At 40.5% G+C, this 23,928-nt stretch overlaps 2 protein-coding genes across 2 annotated transcripts; one reads left to right on the forward strand and one right to left on the reverse strand.

Moving 5' to 3' along the window:
* Positions 1-195: 195 nt before the first annotated feature.
* On the reverse strand, positions 196-9,074 carry LOC125879037 (ras-related C3 botulinum toxin substrate 1-like). Its single transcript, XM_049560624.1, has 6 exons — positions 8,627-9,074; positions 5,539-5,610; positions 4,877-4,994; positions 4,542-4,604; positions 1,965-2,124; positions 196-1,883 (listed from the first exon to the last, which is right to left on the reverse strand). Exons 1-6 carry the CDS (start codon positions 8,659-8,661, stop codon positions 1,753-1,755), a joined length of 579 nt encoding a protein of 192 aa, XP_049416581.1. The 5' UTR covers positions 8,662-9,074; the 3' UTR covers positions 196-1,752.
* Positions 9,075-11,724: 2,650 nt separating this feature from the next.
* Positions 11,725-14,813, forward strand: LOC125879238 (small integral membrane protein 10-like protein 2A). The gene is made up of 2 exons (XM_049560978.1): positions 11,725-12,104; positions 13,900-14,813. The coding sequence occupies exons 1-2, from the start codon at positions 11,925-11,927 to the stop codon at positions 13,918-13,920; spliced, it is 201 nt and encodes a 66-aa protein (XP_049416935.1). The 5' UTR covers positions 11,725-11,924; the 3' UTR covers positions 13,921-14,813.
* The last annotated feature ends 9,115 nt before the right edge of the window (positions 14,814-23,928 follow it).

Genomic DNA, 23,928 nt, shown 5'->3' on the forward strand with positions numbered 1-23,928 from the left:
CTACATGTAAAGGTATAGCTTTTTAGGTCAACCGTGGTATCGGATTGGTATCGGTTACCGGCTGATACTTAAAGCCACAGTATTGGGATCAGTATCGAAACTGAAAAAGCTGGATCGGTGCATCTCTAGTCGATAGTACAAGTGTTGCATGAAGGGAAAACTGTCTGAGCTGTCCAACAAAGAGGCAGAGCAGAGTCTGTTTTACTTGAATTTATTGGCTTTTTCAAAAAGTGACAATAGCTTTTTATCCATAAAACTAAAGAGTCACAACATTGGCTTGAATTAAAGCACAGCTTGATGTCTGAATACAATACAGATGAGCAACATGTACTTAACCCCTGATCTAGTAGTTCAAATACATTTCGTAAATAGGCAAAAAATATAACTGTTGCGATTTCTAATCTTAGTTTTCAGTATATGTTGCACATACATGCTATCAGCATTAATTACAAAAAGCTAGGCTTGTAGGGAAGATTAAGGTAGCGTTAACTGTAGAGGTAATAAAACAAAAGGATATTCATAGTGTTAGTTTGACAATACAGTGAGTGAAGTGTAACTTCTGTGAAGAAAGATACAAAACAGTCAAATCACATGATTATAACAAAAAGATGAGTACACTGTATACTACACCATAACCGACAGTAGCTTTGTTACTGTTATTAGCAGGCTTTGATGCTCTTCTTAGTGACATTGCTTAGCCAGTAGTGATGCTATTAAGAATCAAAATGTGCTGCACAAAAGGTTTCGGATAAATGCCCACAGAGCATTAAAGGTGCTCTTGTTCCCGCCACCAAAACACCTAAACCGTTCTAATCCAATAGCTAATAAAGTTCTCAGCGTTGCACTCCTGGGCAGCTACACAGTTGAGAGACACGAGGGAAATATTGCGAAGAGGAAAAAGGAAAAATACCATAAACTTGACCGGTCCGATTGGAGTCAAACACATAAAATACTGGATCATTTAGATTTGTCAGGGTTTAATAGCACAGTTGGTGTCAGAGGAGTTTTCAGTACGTCTCAGGCGTCATTTAATCCATGAGCATGAATTAACATGATTTGTGTGCTAGGACTGAAAACTGACTGGTAAAGAGATTTATGGTGCACAACAGTAATCTGAGGCGAAAAGAACTTCACAGGTGGTTACTTCAAGTTCCTCGGTGACAGTGCGATGACTGCCGTCGCAAAGTGAAAATGAACAAAATGCCATCGATCATGGAGCTGAACAAACAGCAGCACACGACAGCAAATGGTCAGCTGTATGTTGAAGGTTTCGAAGGTTCGAGACAACAGAACAAAAGGTTTTCTTTTTAAAATACAGCACGTCTGCAGGATGTATTTGGCAATATTTCTTTCACTCAAAACAAACAACCAAGACTGTAAACAAAAAAAGGTCGACAACCAGTGGAAGAACAAATTGAAAACATTCCACGGTCCATTTTTTTTTTTTTTTTTTTACAAAACATCCAATCCATTTTAGAAGGCCTCAAGAATTTCATAGTCTTGTCTATACAGTATATGTTGTTGGGAAAAGAACTAGGGTCTATAATCTTCCAACCCTTTCTCCTAAATCTGACACTATGTCAAATTTGTCATGGAAACGGTTGGTAGAACTGCTGTAGCTACACTTATGGAAGGAAAGAATCTGAAGTACATGGTTTCTGTGTGTATACTGGTGTGTTTCTCCTGTGTCTTTAGCCACCCCCTCACCACTAGCGGCCATGTTCCCCTGTAACCGTTCCAGTGGAGGAAGTCTTAGAGGAGAGAGCACTTCTTCCCCTTCTTCTTGACGGGTTGAGGGCAGAGGACGGCCCGGATGGCCTCGTCGAACACAGTTTTAAGGCCACGTTGAGTCAGGGCTGAGCACTCCAGGTACTTGACGGAACCTGAGGAAACCGTACATCAAATATTTGTTTTCTTTAAATAATTTAAAAAAACAAAAACAAGTCAGATAAAACTCCAATTACCAATCTCTTTGGCCATCGCAAGTCCTTGAGGATATGTAATTGGAGAGAGTTTCTTCTCCTTAAGCTTCTCTATGGTGTCCTTGTCATCTCTCAGATCCAGCTTGGTACCCACCAGAATGATCGGAGTGTTGGGACAATGGTGTCTCACCTCAGGGTACCACTGCACAGACAGCACAACATTGAGAGGTTAGAGGTGTAACTTTCCAAATCGGTCTTGAACATGCAATTTCTAGAATGACCACGGGGTGCATTCAAACCATCATCTTTAGGAGAGGGCATGACAGCACAAGAGTGAAGCTGAGAGTGAACCAATACAGTGAAGCGATGGGACAGAAAACCAAAACAATGAGCCGAGAGACGCTACAACGCTCGGTAGAGTCAGAGGATAAAAGGATCCTGTGGGTTCATCATTAACTATGACTCCCTTCTCGGTGTGTCAAGCTTCTCCAACCCACAGTTTGATTAGACTTTGCATTTCAAGTCTTGATTTGTAAAGATCAACAGATCATAGGTTTTATGCCCCAGCAACTGTCACTTCAATCCTTCTTTAAAAATACAGGCTGCACAGCAGAGTGTGGATACCCGACCCGAGCCCGACGGGACGATGATTTGGGCAAGATTTGGATAACAGCAGCTTTTTGGTGGTCATTTACACACTTAGTTAAGAGTCAAGCGGTAGCCATGATAACAATAACTTTGTCAGGTAACAAACTGTGTCAAGCTCAGGTCAAGTTCGAACTAAAAAAAAAATCAGAAAATCTGTTGTGTTTGGGCCGGGCTCGGTTATAACTCGGGTTAGGTTCGGTCAGGAAAATGCAGCCCCAGCCGCGCTCTACTACACCGTATCAAGTCTGATATAACTGCCATATTTTTTCTAGTAATGTATCACATGGGGCTGTCACAATACACTGGTATTGACTGTAAAAAATTTAAAAAATAAAATACTGAAATCATGTCAACAACATTCATAATATCATGCAAATAATTCAGCACCTCTTGAATAAATTCCATTTTTTTCCCCCATTCTCACTTTCTCTCCCTCTCTACCTTTGTCTAATATTAATTTGACTGTAATTCATTTAACAAAAAAAAGAGACAAAACTTTCGAAAGATACTGCGATATTGCATAATACAAAGACATTTTCAGTCAAGTTCTCAAAGTAAAAGGTTAAAAGGTATGGAGATAATTGTATATGCCTTGTATATGGCCAGCGTTGACAACTGAGTGCTTATTTAGGGAGCCAGCAAATGACTGTGGGCCACACAGCAAAGTGCAGTTGAGTTCTCCCTCCTCTAAAAGCACTAGCACTGATGACAGAGTACAATTCCCGCAACACTCATGAGGTGCAACCAGTAGCTTCCTACAATCTGTCATTCCTAACCTGGTAAATGCTTGTTAGGGTGGCGAAGTCTGATGCAGTCATCTAGTAGTCTATTAAATGTACAATACTGAAATTGTACATGCTGAATTGGACTGCAAATGATTAAAATATAATGCAGGCTTTCATATCATGCTCGGGGACGGCACAAAATGTTTCCGAGAGCCACCACTGGCCTGCGGGCTGCACTTTGGGCAACAATCTTCTGGTGGGAAATAAATGGATTGATGCATTTTGTGCTCTATCGTCTCATAAGGAACAAACTCCTCTTAATAAGCAATACACACCATTACAGTGAAGGGTTTGTCTCTTTCTGCCGCCATAGCAAGAGACAAAAACAACAAACAAACAGATAATTTCACTGCATAAATAAGGCTTAAAGTAAAAGGGCTCGAAACTCGAAGCTCAATCAGACTGCAATGTCTCATTAATTATTTATTGGAAGCCATCTCAGTCTGCATCTCATTGAGTCTGTAAAGATTTCATATTCACAAAGCGGTCTCTGCTGCAGTGGCGAATGAGCTGGCGCTCAGACCCAATACAGCTCTGCAATGAAACAGCACAGGGGGCTGCGTTGGTGGGTATGTGTTTTTCTGGATACCAGTGACACACTAAGACACAACCTTGGTAGTCCAATTTGAGTAACGGATAGTTGCAAATCAAGGGATATCAGATGAGTTTACAGCTAGAAAGCCAGCAAATGTTGTGCCTGATTCAACATTTTTGCACAGCTACCAGCGCTGCATGTAGGCACTAGCTCCATTCAAATGAACGAACAGCTGCGTCTGTTTACATGAAGCTGCAGTTGATCTGAATGCAGCCTAAGTGGCTAAATGCTGGCTGCACTGAGCCAGTCAACGTCAGGAATGTAAATAACTCAGTGCAATTGACATGCAGCGTGGAATACTTTGTATTTTAAATGTGGATAACTTGAAGTTAAAGGCCCTGTTTTGAACCTATGTAACCCAACAGGGCAAAATTATTAGAGTGCTTTTGTCCTTCTGGGTTCTGCAAAAAAAATGCTCTTCAAATTTTAATAATGAGGCAGTAAAACCAGATAATGATTACCCAGCCAATAACTGCATCAGAAACCAGTAATTCCAGCTATGGGTGAAAACAAATCCTTACAAATCTAAGTCATCCCTGGAAAAAAACTAGCGGCTGATCGAAATCTCCCCTGGCGCCTGCATCAACTCACCTTGGCACGGACGTTTTCAAAGGAGGCAGGACTCACAAGCGAAAAGCAGATGAGAAACACATCCTGGGAAGACAAGGAAAACAAGGCAATCAGAGCCTGTAATAATCATTTCCTGTTAAGAACAGTAGAAGCAAAAACCCTCCTGTGTCCATGTTGCTCAAAGGTGTGGTGTTTTTCTTTCCCTTTGACTTCCTTATTCATTCAAGGCTCCCAAACTTTCCAAACGGATTATGTAACAGCGCCACAGTCATCAGAATATACTACAAGGCAAACACCGCACATCAAAGAGAATCACAATAAGTGAAATATAATACAGCATTGTCTGGCTATCGTACCGTCTGTGGGTATGAAAGTGGGCGGAGTCTGTCATAATCTTCTTGTCCTGCTGTATCCCATAGGCCCAGGTTCACCGGCTTCCCGTCAACCATAACATTGGCCGAGTAGTTATCGAACCTGACAGAAGTAATGATGTGAGAGTGAGTTAAACCCATCGGGATTCATACACACAAATATAATATTAATACTGGCATAAAGAGTGACAGGAAATAAAAACAGGCTTTTGATTGATCTGTTGTTCCGTTCTGCTCCTTCAGCTCCCTCCTGAAAATGACTCATAGCTTATTATTTGGCCCTGCTGAGCTAAAATCTTGTTTATCAACTGCCTGCTGCGGAGCCAGTCCATGTCACGCTGACAATGATGCAGCACAACACTGGGTCCATAGCCGACCTAGAATTAGATATGGTGTGTGTTTTCCTCCCAACTTCCTGTAACACCATTTCCCTGAATCTTTGTTATGATAAGTTACCGTCAGCAGTGGCTGTAACCTGTTCTGCGAGCTACCACGCTTTCATCTAAAGAGTAGGATCAAGATGTCAATTCAATCGTGCAGGGACTGTATAGGAAACAAGGGTGGAGACGAGTGATTGACTGCTGGCGTCCATCGACTTCCAGTCTGACATAAATAAATAAATCAGGTCTGCAGTCTCGGATACTCACACTGTGGGGATGTACTCTCCAGGAAAGGCATTGGTGGTGTAGCTGATGAGCAGGCAGGTCTTACCCACAGCTCTGGAGGGGAGGAGAAGAGGAAAAAAGACTTTATTTGTATTTATATTGTCACTCCCTTCAATAAAACAACAGGCATGCAACAAGGCGTTCTTGGTATGAACTGATATGTTTCCTCTTTTGTACAACTGGACGACAGAAGAGTTGCAACTAGCTATTACTATCATCAGTTAAGAGTTGCAATGATATGAGAATTTCTGGTACATTAGCAGTCTCCTACACTATTATTATTATTACTGTTGACAGTTTCCAACATGGCGGCTTGGTCACAACTTCTTATTTTACAGCTAAACAGTACACTAAAATATGTTTAGGAAACATCTGAGACGAGAAACAGGCAATGCAGTGACAGAATCTTGATTCAAATATGATCAGCGTTGACATGATGATGACTGACAGCTGCAATAGAGACTCCTTGGCTCTGATTGTTTCGGTGTGCTGCAGCAGATCTGAGTGAAAGCCATTAGAAGCAGTAGGGGAGGAGGGACATGACTTATTTAATGGACTATCTGTCTCATGTACTTCTTTCAGAATAGAGTAATCTCAGCAACTATGACAGAAAGTTCATAAAAGTTACAAACTGTAGCTTTAAGACACTGAAATCAGAAGTTTTCGGGAGGTTGAACCAATGCTTGTTATAATGGAAGTATGTGTAAAAACACTGACGGGCAGTCAACGAGGAAATGAGATGCAGGCACAGGTGAGATTCCCGTGACGTGGCTTTTTTCTCAATACAGTAGATAAGCAAACGTACACAGTGTGATAACCATCAATTTTCATACCACAGTATACAGTTTCACAGTTCACTGCTGCAACTCTTTTGTCAATTCATGTCTCAATTATCTGACTCAACAAAAATGTCAGGAAGTAGTGGAAAATGTCCATCATACTTTTCTTAAGACACAGATCCATGTTTGTCCAACGTGCGTTCCAGAGCCCAGAGACAGCCTGTTCAGTTTACTAGGGTTGAGCCGAATACTTGGATGAAACCAGTACAAACAATGTACTTGTTACAATTACGTGTATCATAGAAGTAAATGTGTCATTATTTGTACTCCTGATAGGAAAATCTCTTACTCTTGTGATAAAAAAAAATGACCTGAATCTTAATTTTGAGGCTATTCTATAAATACCTTTCTCGAGGTAATCAATCCATATAAATTTCAGGCTCAAAATAACAACTTCCGATTAGGCCCAACCCACTACTGATTTAAACTTTACTTCTGGTATACACCCATTCCAAGAACAGACACAGATACAGATACAGATAATGGTGTACTTGCTCATCCCTATAGTTTGCTATCTTAAAAAAGAAACCACTAAGAAACTACTTGGTTTCCATTTACCCTACTGTCGAATTGTCTTACGGGATTCATTGAAAATGTCGCTGGAATTGTCAGCTTTTAGGTCACATCATAAGACATTTCTCACTTCATTTTTGAATCTTTTGGCATGTTACTTATACTGGTTATTTATATCTTCTTATTTTAGGTTTCTTTTTCTGTTGTTGCAGTTCTTCCTCTTTTACTGTTTCTTTTTCATGTGTAGAGATATTTTTGTGCTATGTGATTCTTGTTTGCAGCTTATTTTGTTTCATTTTGATGAGTAATGTATGGTTGTTTTGTTATTTAAATGAGGAGGACTTTGAATGAGCCAGCACTGTTGCAAGATTTTTGTACACAAACTTCTTTATGTGAATGTCACAGTGTGCCTTAGCCTGTCTTTGTTTTCATGTGTTGTTATGGTTAATTTCTAGTATATATTGACATAATTGGCTTTTCTTTGTAGTAATCTTATTTTGTGACTTAAATTGCTTGTTTTAGAGCATTTTTATTATGTATTTTTGTTCTACGTTGTCTGTCTGTAACTTATGTTGCTGCCTGTCTCGGCCAGGACAGTCAAACAGATTTTTCTGATTAAATAAAGGTTAAAAAATAATCAGGCTTCCGTCCTCTCTGGTACTATATCTTTATGTATCTATATATCTTGTATTTTCTTATTATTGTGCAAATAAGTAAACAATAACCAGCAAATATTCACATTTGAGAGTCTGGCACTGGTGCGCTTTTGTCATTTTTTTTCTTGTAATAAAACCTCTACCCTCTGTACCTTACTGTCAATCTCCTAATTGATTAGTTGACCACTCCATTAAGCTTTACTCAAGCCTCCAAGTCAAAAACAGTTACTGGTAAGTGAACCCTCACTTTGGGAGGACAGGCTTGCATGTACGTACAAGAAGACTACTAGAGGAAGTGTGTCTGCCAAACATGAAACTAAAGTGTCAAACCACTTCTAGTGAAAGCTTCCCCTTAGTCGAAATCGAAAATCATAAATTAGACGCAGTCATGGGCCCATCAATGACTCTGCTGCTGTGGTATCCACCACACCCTGCACTAGAAGTTATGAGTATCCAATGTTTACCTCCCACATATTGTTACACATATAAAAGTCAGTCACAGCTCATGCTGTAATCATTTACCAATCTGTTGCCGACAGAAACCTACCGACTGTACTTTAAAGACAGCCGCCCCATGCTGAACACAGCAGTGCATTACACAGCAACTAACACCAACACACAAACAAGCTGCTTAACTCCTGAGATTTCTCCATTGTTAAGTAAATGTTGCCAAACTCAATCTTAAACTGGTTGGGAGGGATGGGTGAACTGCCCTGTGATGTCTGACTCACCCAAGAGTGAGGAAAACACTTTAAGTCACAGATTAGCCACACTAGCTATTTTGCAATGTTTACCATATCAATAACACTGCATATAATTACAGGCGAACGACTCGTGTAGTCAAAAGGCTAAAAGTTAACTTAATAGCAGTGTAGCGTAAACAGGTAGTTAAAGTTGAAGCTTGTTAGCTAACTTTACCCGTTAAGAAAAGACTGAAGCAAAAGGCTTTAACGTTAGCTAGTCTTGTGACAGCATTTTTAAGCTAACGTTACACTTCGTTGCTTAATATAAATGTAATGTGGGGAGCATAAAGTGATATTCAGCTCGATTACGTTAACTTACCCGTCTCCGACAACGACACACTTTATGGCCTGCATTGCGCCGCAGCTAGAGGAATGCTAAGTTAGCCCGGGAGCCAGCTAACGTTAGCTCACAAGTCTCTTTTCCTTTGTCCGGAGTTGATCGCCGCTGAAATGTCCCAACAGCGCTTCGCTAACGGCTTTCGGTGGTGCTGCGGAGCTCGTGGGGTGTGGAACAGCTCGTGGGGGGAACTTACGGTAACTTATTTAGCACTTTAGAACAAGTTTACTCAGAAATTCCCTCGCAACATTCCCATGCTTTCGTGGGCTGATCGGGAAGCTATGAAGCAAAACAGCGGCCACCACCCCTGAGGAAAAAAAAAACTGAAGTTAGCCACCGCCACCAGATGGTGCATCCGGTGCGCCGGGATGACACGCCCACAGAAACCACACCGTCCTCGAAACAGGAAGCTGGTAATCCAGGTTGAAAAGTCAGAGAATATAAGCAGGAAAAATGCGTTGGAGTTGTGGTTTTTTTTCTAGAAGGAAATTTTTACTCGGCGGATTAAAGAAATAAAACAAAATAAGAATCAAGACGGACTATTAAGCGTGTGGCACGGATTGAGGAAATGACGTCATACCGTTCCCTAACATTGGGAATTTTTCCTGAATTCTGGCTTTCAGGCTGTGCACTTTGCCCTAAAAACAATTCAGTTCCTCATTGTAGAACAGGCTGAGACACATTTCAGTCCCATAAATGAAGCCTGCTGGGCAGCACTTACACTCACCGGCCACTTTATTAGGTACACCTCGCTAGCACCAGGTTGGACCCCCCTTTGCCCTCAGAACTGCCTTAATTCCAACAAGGTGCTGGGAACATTCCTCGGAGATTTTGGTCAAAAATAAATAAATGAATACATTTATAATAATAATAATAATAATAATAGAGTGAAAGGTCCATAACATACCACACAAAGAAACAGATCATCACCTATGTACAAAATACCATATAATATAATATATATTTATACATATAGTATTTATTTATTTATGTAGTATTTATATAGCATTTTTTATTCATGATTTTTTTCCACCTGGTAAAAACATGTATCTCTATAAAGTGTTACAAAAGATGTCTGAAAAAAACAATTAACTGCTGTTTTGTAACGGGGTTTCCTCCTCTTGTATTATTGTCCATGTTTTGATTAGGTTTACTCATTGCGATGCATTTTTACTAGTGCTCAAAGGTCAACACAGTATAAACTAATATCCCCTCATGCACACACACGCATGCCAAATTACACTAATTACACAACATCGACTTACACATCATATACTCACATTTTCTGCTCTTAAATAGATACTATTATTGCTGTTAAGTTAAGAGTTAAGGGTAAGAAACTGTTCTTGAGCATGTTTGTCCAGCTTTTGAAGCACCTGAAACACCTCCCAGAGGGCAGCAGGTTAAACAGGTGGTGTCCAGGGTGAGAATGGTCTCTGATGATTTTCATTGCTCTGCAGAGGCACCATGGGCTGGAGATATGTTTGAGGGAGGGCAGTGATAATTTTGTTTTTTTAGCTGTTTTTAAGACCCTCTGCAGAGCACTTATAGTTTACTTCCATGTCTATACTAACATGGAAGGTTCCAAACCCATCTTCCCCTTGGCAACAAAGAGGATTGATAAGCATAGTTCAAGGTGGGTACCCAAGATTAGTGTCACCAATTCAGTATCTTACCAATTGTCTCCACTTCTGTTCCTGAGATATGATGTTGATTGATGGCTAAAAAAGTTTTTTGGCAGAACATTATGATGTCACAGTGTAGTTGACCTTTGAGCTTTTGGATATAAAACATCATGAATTCATCATTATATCCTCAAGTTTTGTCATATTTAGCGTATGAATTCTTGAGTTGTGGCCAAAAACTAGTTTTGTGACATTACAGTGAAATTGACTTTTGATCACCAAATTCTAATCCATACATTCTTGAGTCCAAGTGGACATTTGTGACAACTTTGAGGAAGCTCCTCAAGCATGGGGCATTTGTGGCTTACTGAATAGAGGAGGCGCCCCATATACAAGGCTGTGGCCACAGCGGCCTTGGTTCAACCCCAGCCTGTGGCCCCTTGCTGCATGTCACTCCCCCTCTCTCTCCCTCCTTTGCTTGACTGTCCTATTGATTAAAGGCAAAATGCCCCAAAAAATATCTTTAAAAAAAAAAAAAAGAAACTCCTCAAGCATTTCCTGAGATATTGCGTTAACAACTATGAGTTGGATGCAAAGTCACAATGAGCTTGACCTTTGACCAACAAAATTCTAATACTAAATTCATTATCAAGTCTGAGTGAATGTTTGTGTCAAATTTGAAGAAATTCCCTCAAGGTGTTCTTATGATTTGACTTTCACAGGAATGAGACAGATTTAAGGTCACAGTGACTTTGACCTTTGACCACCAAATTATTATCATTTAATCGTTAAGTCTAAGTGGACATTTGTGTCAAATTTAAAGAATTCCCTCAAGGTGTTCTTGAGATATTACTTTCACTGGAATGTGATGGACAAGGCCACAGTGACCTTGACCTTTGACCACCAAACTCTAATTAGCTCATTGTTGAGTCTGAGTGAACATTTCCGCCACATTTAAAGAAATCCCCTCAAGGTGTTCTTGAGATATCACTTTCACAGCAATGAGACCAAGGAGGTCACAGTGACATTGACGTTTGACCTTTGACCACAAAAATCTGCTCAGTTCATTTTGTGAGTCCAAGCTGACGTTTGTGCCAAAATTGAAGTCATTCTCTCAAGGTGTTCTTGAGCTATCATGTACACTAGAATGGGACAGATGGATGGACAGACACCATCCAAAAATAATGCCTCCGGCCACGCTGGCGTGGAGGCATGAAAAATACAGTATGCATATAATATATTATTTTAGATGATTTTTATGTAGTTGTTTTTACGTGTAACTAATTTTAATACTCGTTAGTTATGACCAGTTTTGTTTATTTGTTTATGTGTTATATACTTACGTATTTGTTTGATAGTAAAATTAAAAAATCTGCCAGGGAGTCTGTGCTCGGGGCAAAGCGTGCACCTGTACACTTCAGACTTCCGTGTGTCACACCGCTATGTGTCCTCCCGTTGACCATAACAGGAGTCGGTAGAGAAGCTGTCGGGGTGGAGCAACCCTGCCAACACAACCAGGCAAATTAAAAATGGAGCTCGGTATCAGTCAGCGATAGAAATATGAAGTGTCATCCATCAGTCAGCACTTTGCTCGTGACTTCACCTCACTACCTGACGCAGTAACCTGAGCAGCCGCCCGGGCAGACTCCGCCCGGATGGCGAGTCTGTCTTATTTGGTGCTCCGCTTCTCGGGCTCCGCTGGTCGGACTTACGGAGTATTCTCCAAAGGCTTGACGAGGACTTTGTTGATATTTTTTGATCTCGCATGGCGACTGCGAATCAGATTCCCTTATGTCTACCTGGTCGCTTCGATGATGTTTAATGTCAGATTACAGGTAATGACTCAAACACTCACCCCTCCTTCAGTTAGACAGACCAGCTGGTCAGTTAGAGCGGCTGTTTACCAGCTGGCTAATGACAATAAAGTCAAGACAATACAGTAAAGTGATGTAAATTATTATTATGAACGATGGTTATTTATTAAACATCTCCATTTTTAAATATTTTGGTAAAGCACCACTAGTTATCCCTACAATGCGGTCGCAATATTGATGTTGAGGTATTTGATTTTCTTCATAGCTCCCTTAACATATCTGCTGTAGCCTGACTGATGCTGCATTTTTGAGGCAGATACTGATATCGATATCTGGGAGTTTGAAAATATTCCACGAGGATGAATTGGCTGAAAATAATTGGTGAAAAACAGCACTTAGATTATTTTAATTTTTACAGTTGTGGCCAAGATACATAAGGGAGCTATTTTACAGTTGAATTCAATTGTCAGTTCTCTCTCTGGTGGATAAACTGTGTAATAGTGATCGTTTGTAAATTACCTTCAACCTAATTGGGTATCTCTGTGCTGCAATTGCGTTTCTTATTGCCTGATATATACACTGATACTGATATATCTGTAATTAATTTTAAGTTGACTGCATCTGTATGTTTTGAGCACCCATTTCCTTGTAAAAAGGCAAACTCAACCCAAAATTTTGATGAAATTTAAGTAAATTTAATTAAAAAAAACCTTTACAGGGAACCCTCTTGTCATTGTTCATGTGAGAGAACTGTAAGTGTGTGACACATCACATTATCTTACATTGTCTTACATTATTTTCCCTTTAAATGGATGTGCTATTGGTGTTTTGATGTAATTTTAAAACCTTAAAAATGAATTCTTGAATCATTTTTTAATAGATATTTCATGCATAATAGCCAGTTGTCAATTGTTATTTGATAATAGTAAATAAAAAGAAACATTTATGTCATGATAGGAGTGATAACACACGCTATAGAGTCTGTTGTGCACCAATATAAATACAGGTGTGATATTTTGGCGTGTGGCTTGGGCACAAAATGTTTTAAAACCACTGCTTATTGCATTTTTGCTCACCGAAGAACTAAATTTATTGATTATCAACTACTTAACTTGGATAAGGATCTTAAACTTCCAGTGACGTTTCAACTGCTTTCTCAACTACACACCTCCTGACACTCTGACTAATTTAATTTTTACTCCTCAAATGGGAACTGACATTTTTATTGCTGTCGATGTTACATACTGGCTGACACTTCAACTGTTTCCGATGCTTCACCATCAATTAAAATTTAATTCTTAATTGTTTACAATTTAAATGACAGTTCAACTCAGGGTGTCTGCAGGTCCTTAAAGTCTTAAAATGTCTGTATTTTCTAAATATTAGGGCCTTAAAAGTCATTAAATAGTCCTACATTTGAATTTGTGAGGTCTTGATTGCCACAAACATTTTATTTATTTTAATTTATTCTTTTTTCAATTATTTTTGTCTAAACGAGTCAAGCTCATCAGCGTGAAAGTCCACCTTTATACTTAGATGCAATGCTTGAATAAGAGAAAGATGATTTGTCCAAAAATCACTCTTAAATTTGGTTTAAAGGTCTTGAAAAGCAGCAGATTCATTTGTCAAAAACCTGTATACACCCTGGTTCAACTGCTTTTAATGCCTCCAGAATAAACCTGATACCTTATATACTGGCAGCTGAACGCATTCTGCTGATTTGAAGTTTGAGCTCAATGACCTGTTAACATTTTCACGCATGTCTAGACTGTCTCATCCATTCATTTTCCCTGACAACCTCTTCATCTCTTTACAGGTCCACATCGAAATCCACTGAATCTTCAACGCCTGTCTTTGGGCTTAAATCACCAAACTGTGGGCAGCAGCCTGACACTGCACAGCAATGTGGAGGAAGAGGACATTTCATTCTGTGTGATGATGCAACAAAGTGACACGGCTGGTTGTCGCGGTCAGCCCGTGTCACACGAGCCCAGTGCCTTCGCAGGGGAAGGACGACAGTGAAGTATGCAAAAAAATGAGCCGGGGTGAGCGGTGATGTGCGAGGGTGAGGCAGAAACAATGCTCAACCCTGTTAACTCGCCACCCGAGATCCAGGAGCTGCTCGTCCTACCCGTGGAGATTGTGTCGGAATACGGGTGGATTTTGACACTGCCTTTTCTCTCTGCATAACGAGGACTTTTGGCGTGGATTTGAAAATGGATGATTGTTACTGTGGTACTTTGTAGCTACTCCTCATTGTCTGACATGTATGTTTATTAGGTGCTCAGTGTCAACATCTCACTTTGATTTAAAAAGTAAATATCTACACCGCATGACACATGACACAGACAGCATGTTTTTTGTCCTCTGTAGCTCAGAGGCGTTGTTTGGAGTTAGCCGTATAAGCGGTACCCGGTCATTCAGCAGAGGTTTATTGTAGGAGAACAGCACAGCTGCTACTACTGGAAATTTACAGTCTGTTATTAAGTGCAATCTCAAAGGGAATCACTGCATGTCTTCTTTGTGTTCGCACACGCCTCGTCACACTCGTGTTTCTGCATATCGGTGGCACTGCAAAGGAGGTAGTGGAAAAAATGTTACCCACACTTTTTTTTTTTTAGCTGCATTTTATTTTTATTTCTGTGAAAAATGTGCGTGTCGGGGTTTGAAGTCGAAGTATTGAGAGTAAGGATGATTGAATTTGGGAAGTAATAAATTAATGAAATCACAGTTCTCGGCTGTTTCTGTCATTCTAATAACCTGTCATCTATTTTCTACATTTACTAAACTGAAAACTACTACACTGGACATTTAAATTTAAATTATATATTGTGTGTATAACAGGAGATAACAGTAAATGAGGAAAAGAAGGAAGCACAGGGGAGGGATGATTGTCACATTCTGGTATTTATATGTTGTTCAAAGACATATTATGGACAATGTTCTGCATGTAATAATGGTAAAACAATATGTTAATGAAAATATGCATTGCAGGATTGATAACAAAGCAACAGAGGAGCATTTCAGTATATACCTTGGCACCAAAGGTACTTTAAACACACTTTAAAATATGCCATAATATATGATATTAGCTAGGATAAACTAGCTTGTCTAGTGTCTAGGATAAACTAGCTGGTCTAGTGTGTAGGATTTAGTGGCATCTAGCAGCTGAGGTTGCAACATTGCAACCAATTGAAACTTCTCCAGCTGGAGCAGCCACGTGACTCACTCACCAGCTACATGACTCGCCAACCATACCTCGACATCAGGTTACGAGCAGCCTCCTTCTCCCTGTAGTTCAGAAGCAAATGAATTAAGAAGATGCTAGGTAAGTATTTAGTTAGCTATGAAGTGTTACGTTAAAGGCACAGACACACCAAACTGTCTTGGCCGAAAGGTTGCACATGAACACAATGCAATGACCACAACCTACAGCCAACCAACACGTACGTTTTGCACCTGTGCACCAGCAGATAGTGACAGTCTGTATTTGTCATTCAAAAAGGGAAACTGGAAGACTGTCTCGACAATAGTTAGCCAGTTAGCACAGTAACAATACAATCAAATGTTGAAAGAACAGAGTGTATGTACCGTGCGCCAGTGAACAATAAAGAGCTCAATGGCTAAAGAGGGATGATAATCTTAGTGTAACAAGTTTGTTTTGGTCTCACTCTGTCTTGACTTTAGCTGTTTGTTTACTTTCCTCACTTCTGTTTCTCCTCTCATGCACTGAGCTGAACTGCCAATCAGAGTGATTTCATCCACCGATGGGCTCCACCCTTGCCTAATTAACATTAATTGGCCAAAAACAGGCCAACAGGGGCTGACGTGGGCCAACGACAGGGCACACACCACAACAACTTAGGCGACGGACACTCACTGGCCGTTGGCTTGGTGTGTCAGGGCCTTAAAAGAGAGGCAGTTAAGGTTTGTTTAAGGGTAACATCTTGTCCCTTATAATGTGAATCCAGTCTGCATGTATAATGAACCAAAAAAGTAGTTGTTAAAATAGACTATTGCTACATTTGGCCCCATATTTATTCACAACAATGTCGCACTGTAGCAGGTTAGTGGGTTTGTCTTGTCCTGGTGGTTTGCGCAGTTTGTAGTGGTGTGTTGTGTACACTGCAAATGGGATCTGTCTGCAGCTATACATGTCTCACCTCTCTGAGTGCTAAGCATGTAGGAGAACTACAGTGGTCAGCATGAAAATGCAAATGGCCCTATCTTGAGTCAGTGTGTGCTATGTCCATTCTGGGCTACTGTAGAAACAACATGGCGGACTCCGTGAAAAAGGACCTCCTTCGTTTGTAGGTGTAAACGGCTCATTCTAAGGTAATGAAAACACACAGTTCTTAGTTTCAGGTGATTATATACCATTGAAAACACAGTTAAAACTGAATAAAATTAAATATTATATTCAATTTTGGCCAATATATCCTTCCCTAAATCCCACACTGGAACTTTAAATAGAACAAAAGAGGGAAGATGTCACCAGTTTCCACACTACACACTCAGGGTAACAAATTAAAACGTTCAGTTCTTCATATTGTAGCATTCCATGCATGAGACTTTAGCTTCAAATTGTGTTTTTTTTTTTCTTTATTTCCGCAAACCGAGCCATATTTCAGTCGAGACAACGATGCCAGTATCATGATCAGTGCAGTTCATTTACATTGCTGGTGTTCTACGTATATCAATAAACTCAACATATAGAGCATGAAAAACCCACTTTATGCTCAAAAGGAATATTAATAAACAGCATATTATAAGATCAAAATAATCACATCTTTACAAATCTTGTAAAACAATGAAACATGCCCTTACATATATGGAATAAGAGTTCCTTGAGACTGCATATAAAACAAATACCAGAAATACAGAAGTCATCATCCAGTTATACTGAAGCAGTTATACATTTTCAGTGTCTGACTTGTAACACAAACTTTCCTCCAATCCTCCAATACTTCCAAGCTTCACTATAAGATTGCCAGATTGAAGCTAGCTAAACGAAAAAAAAAGTGTCTCTTTAAGGTGTGTAACTGCCTTAATTTTCCTAATTGTAACCCCCTGACCTTTGGGGATTGTGTCCCCTCATCCACACTGATAATACATAGCTGTGACATGTCTATGATTTTTAAATTTCATTTCATCAGACATGGAAAACAAATCAGAACATTCTGCAGACAATTTAATGAAACATTTTTTTAATGAGATATCTTTTTATAGCATGGTGTTGCAGTACCAGATCTGTCCACACGGGGGAAGCAGCCTGTCACCTGTCGACCTCCCTGCATGTTGAAAACGGACGTCACGAGCTGTCAGCCCCTGTGAAGAGGATAGCAGCTGATAGAAAGGGAAACACGCAGGTGTTGAAGCTGTAACATATCTATCTATTTATCCATCACCACACCAGTGAAAGCACAATTTGTACTGCTGTGCGGCTGATTGTTAAGATTTATAATATCAGTTTTACTCAAAATGTGTCATTCAGAAGTGTAGAAAGGAAGTGTAAACTTGCACTATGAGGTGTAATTGGTTTTTCTGTCTTTGATCTACATCAATTAAACAATCCTCTGTGATCCATCTTTATTTAAATGAAGAGCAACCACTGAAATAAAGGAGTCTTGGCCAGCAGAGTCATTTGGTACCTCCCTTCAATGTGCACTTCTTTCAAGTAGATTTTCAAACTGCTGACACCCTCGCTCGGCGCAAAATGTCCCCAGCAAACTTATCCCAACCAGCCGCTCTGATGCCAGGCTGCAGAGTAAAACCATCAGGGGGTTGCCAAGGCAACTGTGTTCCTCCATGTGACAGACAAACCTTCCTGCCCCCCCACCCCACCCACTTTTTCTGGGAAAAAAAGAGGATTTATTTCTCTGGGATTTGCCAGAGGAAAATATTTTAATAGGGTTATCATAGAGGACTGGCAGAAAGAGAGAGCGAGATCTATAGATGAAGGATAAGTCGGGTTATCACTCTGTTTTTGCCAACCACCATTTGTACCCTCGGAAAAAAAGGGGTTGTGGAATAAAGATTAGAGAGTTTTAGCCTTTGGCATCTGCGGCAGCTCACATGTGTTTTATTTGAGTGAGTGTGAAAGAGTGATAATGCTGCGAATGGAAATGGCAGGGATTCAATTAAAGCTGCAATGCAGTATTTTTTTAATTCCATACACATTATTCATAAACTTTAAACAATTGGGATCTTGAGAGCCTTTGAGCTTTTCATTTTGTTTCTCAGTAACTTAAGTGGTGTTATGTTTATCCAGGTTTCATTACGAACCAGTCATGAGGGGGCCGATGAGTTCTTACTGGTTTAATGTTGTCTTTATGCTCAATGTAATTAAGAGAAGTCTCCTCTTTTGTTTTAGAGATGGTGTCTGGTAGCCTGCATGAACTTTATAAGCCTATCGAGAGCTTGTGTTTTTGGAGTCCAAGCATCAGTTATGTTATTCCCTCTCTGCCAAAAAGGAATGGTTTGACATTTTTGCTTATTCGCTTAAGTGCCAAGAGTTAGATGCGAAGATGGATACCACTCTCTGGTGTGTATGGCGAATATATAGCTGGAGCTAGCAGCTGGTTAGCTTAGCTTAGCATAAAGACTGGAAACAGCTGGACCTCTTGTTATATTTTGGGGTTAATATGCTGTACGACACTTTGGATTTGGTCAAATTAAGCAACCAAGATATGACATGTTGATTAGTGAACTCTTCAGGTGCCTTCATGGAGCTGGATTTTGCAGCCTGGTCTCACAGAAATGCATGAAATGACCACAACTTCTTAACACCACATTATATGGTGGTGTCACATGTTGTGTTATGATTAAGTGTCAGGAGCTGAATGTAGGAAGTATGAGAAAATGGTCAAAATCTCATGTCGAGGAGAAATAGGCTCTGTGACGTGCCCCCACCCTGTGCTGTGGTGTTTAGAGATTGTGGTCATTTTGTGTGTTTCTGTGGTATCACACTGGGATTTGTTACATTTGGGTCGAGCCAAGCGAGCTGTTTTCCTGTTTCCAGTCTTTATGCTAAATTAAACTAACCAGCTGCAGACTCCAGCTACATATGTATGCTGTACAAACACAAGACTTAAAGGCTGTCAATCTTTTTTTAAATATATATAACCCTCGGCAGCAGAAGTAAGTATAAGTGTATTTCTCCAAATGTCAACATTTCCTTTAAATTAACGTACTGCTTAGGGATAATAACGTATATCCTGTAGCCTCTGAGGCTACGATCCATACCAGGTGACACTATAAAGAGAAACTTTAATTTTAGTCAGAAATCCTGAACTGCACCTTATAGCAAAGAGGCAGACATTTTCCTTTACAGTATCCTTTGGTCAGCCAATACACTATTTCATTTATTTTAGCAAAGAAAACTTTGGTTTGTTTTTTGCTATCGTCCCTGCAAGGTCGAACCAATCACAGTGAAATTCTCCACCATGTATTTAAACCTTTGGATAATGGCCTTTTAGATCAAGGCCCCAACACACAGCTGATGGCTGGCCATTGGTCAAAGACAGGCCGTCGTTGAGTGTCTGTCCATCTAATTTTTGTGTTGTGCCCCACATCGTTGGCACTAGTTGGCCCTTGTTGACCTTTTCAACATGATGAATCAGCATCAGAGCGGGCGGAGCACATCAGTGAGTGAAATCATTCTGATTAGCAGTTTAAATCTGTATATCCATCCATCCATTTTCATCCGCCCGGGGCCGGGTCATGGGGGCAGCAGGCCAAGCAAAGCACCCCAGACGTCCCTCTCCCTAGCAACACTTTCCAGCTCCTCCCGCTGGACCCCAAGGTGTTCCCAGGCCAGATGAGATCTATAATCCCTCCAGTGCGTTCTGGGTCTGCCCCGGGGCCTCCTACCAGTGGGTTGTGCCCAAAACACCTCCAGTGGGAGGCGCCCAGGAGGCATCCAGTGTAGTGCGTATGACAGCAGGAGATCATGGACAACGTCGCGCGTAAAGATGACATAGACATAAAGTTTGTTGATTTGGATCGTAATGACTTTTTGACTGTGTTATGCAGTGTTTAAGTGTAGTAGCGGGAATACGATGAGAACATATAGAAATAGGACATCAAGTCGGAAGTGTACTGTAAAAGATGTAATTTTGGAAGGACTTGGCCATTTTGTTTTTCTTTCTGGATTCTCAAGAAACCTCGTTAAACTTTTTCCCTGCCTCGTGTGAGAACTACGACCTCCAGAAGACACCTCACAAACTAAGTGGCCTAGGACCTTTGGTATGTTGAAACGGCCACTACAAGCTCAGAGCATAAAAAGAGGGCGTGAGATTGAAACAAACTTTTTATGTTAGGTAAGATTATATTTTGAGTCACTGAGCTCTTTAGCAGAAAAAGTTCGAAACTGTTTGCCTTATTGTTTGCCAGCATGTGGTAAAAATCCTTTGTTCTTTTAACAGTGGGTTGTGTTGTTAATGTGCTAACTGGCTAACTAGCATCTTAAATCTGTTCGTCTGTCTTCCAGTTTCCAGTAAATCACAATTATTTATTTGGCAATAAACAGCTTTTCTATTGAGACTGAAAGCCACTCGTGGGCATTTATAAGTAACACACAGTAACACACCACGTCCATGCGTGGAGAATGGATTAGGGATGCTAAATGTAATCAAACATTAATCCACATGATTTTTATCTCCAATGCTTTTAGTCTTTAAACGTGATTTATGCTGATCTCTCTCACCCTCAGTTTGAGGTTTTGCCACTGGAGAGCATTACGGCACATAACCTCCTCTTTGTGGTTTATTTAAATAGACCCGAGTTACACCTTTGATTTGAATGCCGTCAACCGGGGGACGAGAGGCGTATGCAAAGCGTTAAACGGGATGAGATCAGGTGCTGAGATGAGCTCGGAGCTGACCTCAAAACTGAATCAAAGGAGTGAGAGTGAGTGGGGGAGGAGAAGAGGAGGAAGCGTAAGAGAGTGAGAGGGAAATGTGGAGGAGGGAGATTTGTGTATTTGTTGTAGTCATATTGTGGCACTGAAATAGGTCATACAAGCAAAAGAGCATTCAAATATGTGTGCCTATTTTAGGAGGTGTTAGTGTGACATTTTTCTGTTTTTGTAATTTCTTTTTTGTAAATTTGCATTCCTGCATTAATGTGTAGGACGAGTGCAGTTTTATTTTGTGCACAGCATCAAAAATCAGTCTAAATAATTGTTGCGTTTGACTTATTAGCATTATTCTTTATAGTAATTAAGAATAAATGTAGAGAGGTATTAAATAATCGGAGTTCTGCTTCTGACGCTTCATGCTTTTATTTGACCCAGCATGTTGCGCTCCTCTGTGCTGTTTACTGCGGTGTCCTGATCACATAATCTCTCTATTGATAATCACTGAAATGACTTCTTTGGTAACTCATGAGCTTGGGTTTGTGTGTGTGTGTGTGTGTGTGTGTGTGTGTGTGTGTGTGTGTGTGTGTGTGTGTGTGTTTCATGTCCTAACTGAGCGTGTGGATGTAAAACCTTTGCTAAAGCTCAGGAGTGAACTTCTTTAAGGGAATAACCTTTACAGCTTGTTATGTAACCACAGCAGGTCCAGGAGGATTGTATTTTAAATGTAGGGACACACACACACTCACACACACACACGGCTTCACGCGAAAGTTCTCGGGTGTACACTGCTGCCTTTGTGCCTAGCGGACAGAGTCCAAATAAAGACTCTACTCATATGTGTCCTTGGGTGAAGAAAATCAACTCAACTTTGCCCTTAGATCAGATGGCGGTCGAGATGCAGAGCTGGATATAAAACCAGAGCAGAGGAAGGAGGAAATCCTGCTGCACTCTGCGTCCTGTGACCTTCTGTCACACACGCCATCACAGTAAAGTTTAACCCTTTCACCTTCCACGACAGGAAGGAGGTTTGAAACCCCCGTCACATCCCAGGTTTAGGACAGTCTAGGTCAAGATTTGGGGGATAAACACATAAAGGAAGATGGGAACTCCCAAAGTCACCTCTGAATCAGCATAAAAGCCATCACAAAATAGTACGTAGCCTTCTTAAATTAAAGAGAGGCAACCAGTGTCCCCCACTGGATCCCATCTGAATTGTGCCATGAGTTACACACGATATGAGTCAATTTAAAAGATAATTTTCCAAGTCACTACAGCTGCAGTTTGTCGTAGGTTTGTAATAGTACCTTTTAGTCTTGTATAAAATAACAGACTTAACCACTTTGACGTCACCCATTGTTTTGTGAACTTCCATTTTGAAGCCTCAAGTTCAGCATTTCGGCCACAAGTGACCATATTTGTTTATTTATTTCAGCCTCTCATCTTGCACAATAACATTATCTTACTTGGTGTGTTTTGTCCAGTGACTCCTGGTCTTTTTATCACCCACAGAGCTGAAGAACCAGCAAGATCTGTTGCCCAAGTAGGCATGTATCCCGGTACAAGACACACAGGCATCATAGCTTTAGCAACAGAGAAAGCCATTATGTCACTTAAGCAACTTGTGTAGTCTTTCTAATATGTATTTTCACAGTCTTATGGTGCGTTCCATTTGCACTGAAAAGTAAAAATTTCCGATTTGGTTATTTCAACCGGAATGACCAGTGAAGTCGGATTTGCCACTCGGAAAGTCAAAGAAACCTCACAAGCCCTGACTTTAAAATCCAAAATAGCCGCTCTGTGCACCAACAGTAGTGAAAGCTGTAGTAATTTACTTTTTATTCGCACTTCTGTCTTATTTGTGTCTCATAAAAACAGCCTCACACATAGTACCGTCCAACTTACAGTGTAATATAGGGTATTGCTAACAGTGGCTGACCTAGCTTGAACTGGTATTGCTAACATCTGCGCAATCAACTCGGGTGTGTGACAACATTCAAAGCTCCACTTTCCAAGGTAAACGTAACACAGCATTATACTTAAACAATTTTACAACAAACTGCGACTTCCTTGACTTCCATATGTAGATTTATTCTGAAATAGAGTGATGCAGGGATTTTTGTAGGCCGACATGGAAGTTAGTGTTGCCCTGGCTCCCTCATTAAATTATTATTTTTTTCATTTCGACATTGGATTTTGCAGAAAATACACTCTGTGGTACTTACACATGTTGGTCACCAAACTAATCTTCACAAATTAACACCACTTAAACGATTTTAAAAGCTTAAATGTAGTCGCCAAAAGATGTGTTCAGTATGACGATGTTCTGCAGTTTCTTTTAGCCACTTGTTAGCAATTGCTTTCTTAAGACAGCTAGTCTTAAGTCCAAGTTGGGTATTATACTGATGTATTTTTTTGTCATAGAACAAAACCTGAACGTCCCTTGAGCTTGTGTTAACCACAGACCTTATTTCAGGTGTTTCACCACAAAACCCTTTTAAAAAAAACACCATTGACTTCAAGACGAGGGAACCAGGAGTGCTAAAATGCTAACTCATTTCTGGGTTTTAGGATTCATTCCTGCACCACTCTATAAGGTCCCATGGAGGTCTCATTGCTCCTCAAATCCCATCTATACTTACAAAAATGTGGGGTTCAGATACCTCTAAGGGGGTTTATGCTATGAAATGTGAGTCTACTTGATTATATTATGAAGGGAGTGATTAGGGGGAGGTGGAGGTGGTGAAACAGGGGTTGCTTGTGTGTGTCTGTGTGTGTATAATTATGGTTTGGGCAGTTTTAAAGGGAGGAGGTGATCACCCTCCGGGCATTGCTGTGGTGACTGAAGCATATGAAGTGGTATGACTGCTCAATCAGGTCACGTGAAGTCGGTCAGGAGTACCGCAGACGTTTCCCATGATGGTCGGCCTAATCTGCCAGACGTGCGTCTCCCTGGGGGTATGTATGCACCCTCAGCGGCACGAGAGT

Source organism: Epinephelus fuscoguttatus, linkage group LG19, assembly GCF_011397635.1.
Source record: "Epinephelus fuscoguttatus linkage group LG19, E.fuscoguttatus.final_Chr_v1".
NCBI classification, from domain to species: domain Eukaryota; kingdom Metazoa; phylum Chordata; class Actinopteri; order Perciformes; family Serranidae; genus Epinephelus; species Epinephelus fuscoguttatus.

Coding starts and splice junctions, on each gene's coding strand:
- LOC125879037 (XM_049560624.1), bottom strand. CDS start 8,661: ATGCAGGCCATAAAGTGTGTCGTTGTCGGAGACGG. Junction 5,611..8,626: donor TGTGTCGTTGTCGGAGACGG/GTAAGTTAACGT, acceptor CCTCCCCTCCAG/AGCTGTGGGTAAGACCTGCC. Junction 1,884..1,964: donor TGCGATGGCCAAAGAGATTG/GTAATTGGAGTT, acceptor CGGTTTCCTCAG/GTTCCGTCAAGTACCTGGAG.
- LOC125879238 (XM_049560978.1), top strand. CDS start 11,925: ATGGCGAGTCTGTCTTATTTGGTGCTCCGCTTCTCGGGCTCCGCTGGT. Junction 12,105..13,899: donor TGTTTAATGTCAGATTACAG/GTAATGACTCAA, acceptor ATCTCTTTACAG/GTCCACATCGAAATCCACTG.